At 40.7% G+C, this 3,956-nt stretch overlaps 1 protein-coding gene across 1 annotated transcript in view; it reads right to left on the bottom strand.

The window, feature by feature from the left end:
- INTS4 (integrator complex subunit 4) overlaps positions 1-3,956 on the bottom strand; it is a 42,151-nt gene that overhangs the window by 25,636 nt on the left and 12,559 nt on the right. Inside the window, exon 11 of the mRNA XM_035892695.1 lies at positions 1,632-1,837. Coding sequence (XP_035748588.1) covers positions 1,632-1,837 — 206 coding nt within the window. The remainder of the gene's footprint in view (positions 1-1,631; positions 1,838-3,956) is intronic.

Below are 3,956 nucleotides of genomic sequence, written 5' to 3'. Positions count from 1 at the left end.
CAGGATACAAGAACGGGATGCATTTCAACGGTGGATTTTTTTTTTTTTTTAAATTATAATTTGCTAAGTATCAACAGCTCATTCATCACTGTCTTACACAAAAGAAGAAAGAGCGGTCCTCTTGTAAAGGCTCTTAAATTTGACGGCCAACACACACAAATGATCAAAGGGGAAAAGCACAGCAGGGCTGCTCAGCCATTTCTTATTTTGGTGGTGGAAGGCAGACTATGACCAAAAAAGAAGACGTACACTAAGGACTGAAATGGCCACGGAGGTAAAATACTCCAGATCAGCTGCACGGACCACTGGAAGGGCAATACAGAGACGGGCGAGGCAGAAGACCATGAAGGGACAGAGAGGAACACAACCCAACAGAAACTGAGATCAAGGACAACAGGGAAAGCAGAATCCAAAGCCTGGTCAGAAAAGTGAGGAATAGCTGGTGGGGTTATTCAGATAAAGTCAAAGCAGTGGGGTGAAAACAGAAGTTACCTGTCCCCAGCTGCTCCATATTTACACCCTTGGAACAAATTTAGGCACCAAAGTTAACGCTATTTTTCCAAATCTTTTTTTTTTGTACCGAAAGCTAGATTTTACAGAAAGCAAGCAAGCACCTTTCAGAATCAAACCAATCCATTAAAATGTTAATCACTCTCACACTTTAGCTATCCTAGTACCTGATCATAATTATGATAATAAAAGCCATAATAAATTTATGATTTATCATACACTTCTGTGCTAACTTATCATGTAAGACAGAACCCCAGTCTAACTAGGACATTTTTATACCTTGATGCAAAAGTCCCCAGCTTGAACAAATGTAAATCAACTACATAAAAATTTGAGGCGCCTAAAACTCATTGCGGTGTTTGCAAATTCAGATCATATTCCACAGCATTTGTTAGACTGATAAAATAGGTTAGTTAGTTTGCCTCTTCCTGGGGCACAACTGAAAGAAGCCGCCGTTGCCCTGAGTCAAGCAAACAGCAAGCAAAAAGACAGAAATAGCAGATTTGCAGCACCACCCAAGGCTGGGAGACCGCCCAAAAGAAACAGAAACTTACTTACCACATGCAGCAGAATGAAAGAAAAAAAAAAACAACAAAAAAACCCCACACAGCTCAGGGGCTATATAGCTCAACAAATAAATCAGGTCTGAGGGGAAGCGGTTTGAGACAGCACCATTCCTACAGGCGAAATCTCTTCCCCTTCCTGGATCAAAGTCATCAACCAGGAACAGCAGCTGACTCACGCTGTCCCCTGCATCCCAGCTGAGTACTAACTGGTTGGGAGGCCAAATCTATAGATTTTATGTATATATAGAGCATGCTAGCAAACCCTCTGAACAGTCAGAGACCACAGGACAGAAGGAAACACACATGAGTCAACAGCACGGCAATCAAGGGAAGAGTTGTTAATCTCCATGTCATCTATTTCAAAAGTATTCTGTTGTCCTGAAGATTACAAGCTACTAAACCTTAGGAGCTTTTAGGGGTGTTTAAAGGAGAGGAGAAAAACTAACAACAAAAAAGGTGGACAGTTTCAGCTCAGAGGAAGGGCCTGATGAGCTGTATATAACCCTAACACCTCAAAGAAGAAGGCAGTATTTTCCCTCCTCAGGAACGTCTTACCTCCAAGACAGCTAACACAGTATCCAGCTGATCTTCCCTCAGTGTGATGTTGTTGGAAATTTTTCTCATTGTGTGTATTGACTGCAATCTCACCTCCTCGATTTCATCATTAAACATGTCAACCAAAAAATCCAGGCATTTCTCCGCAAAAGAAGGCGAGGACTGAGCCAACATACAGAGGGCTTCAACTGCAGCAATCCGAACCTCTATTAAAAGAGAGGGAGGGAATTAATTGTTAGTGCTCTTTAAAAAGGACATACAACGCCACACCAGGCCTTGTATTATTTAAGGAATGGGCTAAGGGAAGAAGATGCTAAGGAAATCCTGAGGATGATGGGAGATGAAACAAGGACCCATGCCATTAGGGACCTTTTCATAGGCAAGTCTTCAAATCAAAAGCTTCACCTCTAATACAGAGCGTGCTGCTGTTGTAAGCATCCGCAGAGGGACTTGCAGGTGAAAAACAGGTCTCCTGTCCAGCAATAAATATTACTTATTTCATAGCGCATTTTGCAAGTGTAGCCATAACCCTGGTATCTTAAGAAAACTAATTTAGATAATTAAACTCTGCTTGTTTTATTCTGCCTGACATTTTAATTGCTCAGAGCATTCATTGCATTTTTAACTTGCTATGTAGCACTTTATGAATTGCTGAAAAGCCCTAGGGTATCACCATTTCGGCAGTAAACAGAATGAAATTCCTCTGCTTCGTGACTTTGGATTCCTCAAAAGAAAGGAAGAAGGTGCCACTTAATTATTAAAATTACTCAGAATTTAAGCAAAAAAGCATCAGAAGGTATCCAGAGTGTGTTCGTGCTGCAAAACAAGCAGGAATTTGAAGAATACCCAAATATAACAAGCTTAAGTGGAGATGAGATTCTCTTCCCTGCAGCCATCCTCGCTAGCTTCCATAACATTTTTATGATCCCGACACATAAATAAGAATTAATCTGATGCCTTGCAAACATTATTGTTTTAAACATACTTTTATTTTTCATTCAAATTAGCTCATCTTGAAAACATTTACTTAAACTCATGTGTAGCTTTTAGGCCTATTGTTCTTAAAGAACATATTTGATTCCTGATGATTCTGATTAAGTAGAAAAATGCAAACACAGCAAGACCCCTGCTTATTCAGTAACAAAGCTTTTGTCACAACTACGTGTCTCCGTGGTCATTAAGACCAAGGTATTAAAGAAGAAAAACATTTTGCCAATATTGTGTTCATAAGCTGACAGACTAATTTAGATTTAAGTTACAACATGGAATTCAAGAAATGAAGCGGCACTGTAAGGAAGAAGAGAGCTCAGCAGTATTTAAAAATGCTGCAGTGGGAGGAGAGAGATCTACATTATTTAAAGATCTGTGTATATTCCACATCTGTCCATTTTATCAACATTCCCCAATAGCACCATACTGCCACACGACCTACAGCACAAGAAACTGGAGAATGTGTTTCACAGGTCAACGGCCTGAGCCAGTGAATTTTTTACTGTTAGTCAGAAAAAAAAAAAATCAAGCTGTGTTTCAGGGAGAGTTTAGTTATTAGGAAAACATGCTTTTATTTGTAGGAGTCACAGAGCAATAAACCAACTTTTACAACACAATCTACAGCGGTATTTTTGTTATGGTGGTTTTGTACTTTCTAATTTAGCCTCGTCCTTCCAGTAACATTAAAAGCAAATTCAGGAGTACCATTCAGAACTTGGCATTTTCATGGTTCTATGCAAATACCAGCCATTCTCAATAGCCTTAAGAAATATAAATCTTCACTCTACCCACAGGAAAGTTGGGCTGGAAAGAGTAGCACACAGATTTTCCTGAGGTCATCAGCGTGGTCAATGCCACAGCCAAACTTAGGAGCTCAGGATTTTTTTTTTGCTCTATTTTGACACTCGTAATTCACCCTGCTCAGAAGAACAGATCAGATCTAATCTGCTGGAAAGACACTACAGCCTCCACATCCATCATAGCAAGACCTCAAGAGATCAAAACAACAGCACTGTGGAACAGGTAGATGTGATCTTAGAACATAGGTATTTCCATTAAAGAATTATAAATAACATTGCTAAAGATGTAAGCAAGACCTCCCCTGATATTTAAGTACCTGAAAACATACAGATCTAGTCACCAGTTTTCAAGAATAACTCAAGTGTCGGGTACAACACCTGGGGAGGTTGAACCCCGGGCACGAGTACAGGCTGAGGGATGACCTGCTGGGAAGCAGCTCTGCCCAGAGGGACCTGGGAGTCCTGGTGGATGACAAGCTGACCATGAGCCAGCAGGGTGCCCTTGGTGCCAAGAAGGCCAATGGCATCCTGGGGT

Source organism: Egretta garzetta, unplaced genomic scaffold, assembly GCF_000687185.1.
Source record: "Egretta garzetta isolate BGI_Z169 unplaced genomic scaffold, ASM68718v1 scaffold323, whole genome shotgun sequence".
NCBI classification, from domain to species: Eukaryota; Metazoa; Chordata; class Aves; order Pelecaniformes; family Ardeidae; genus Egretta; species Egretta garzetta.
This window is presented reverse-complemented; position numbering and strand designations above follow the sequence as displayed.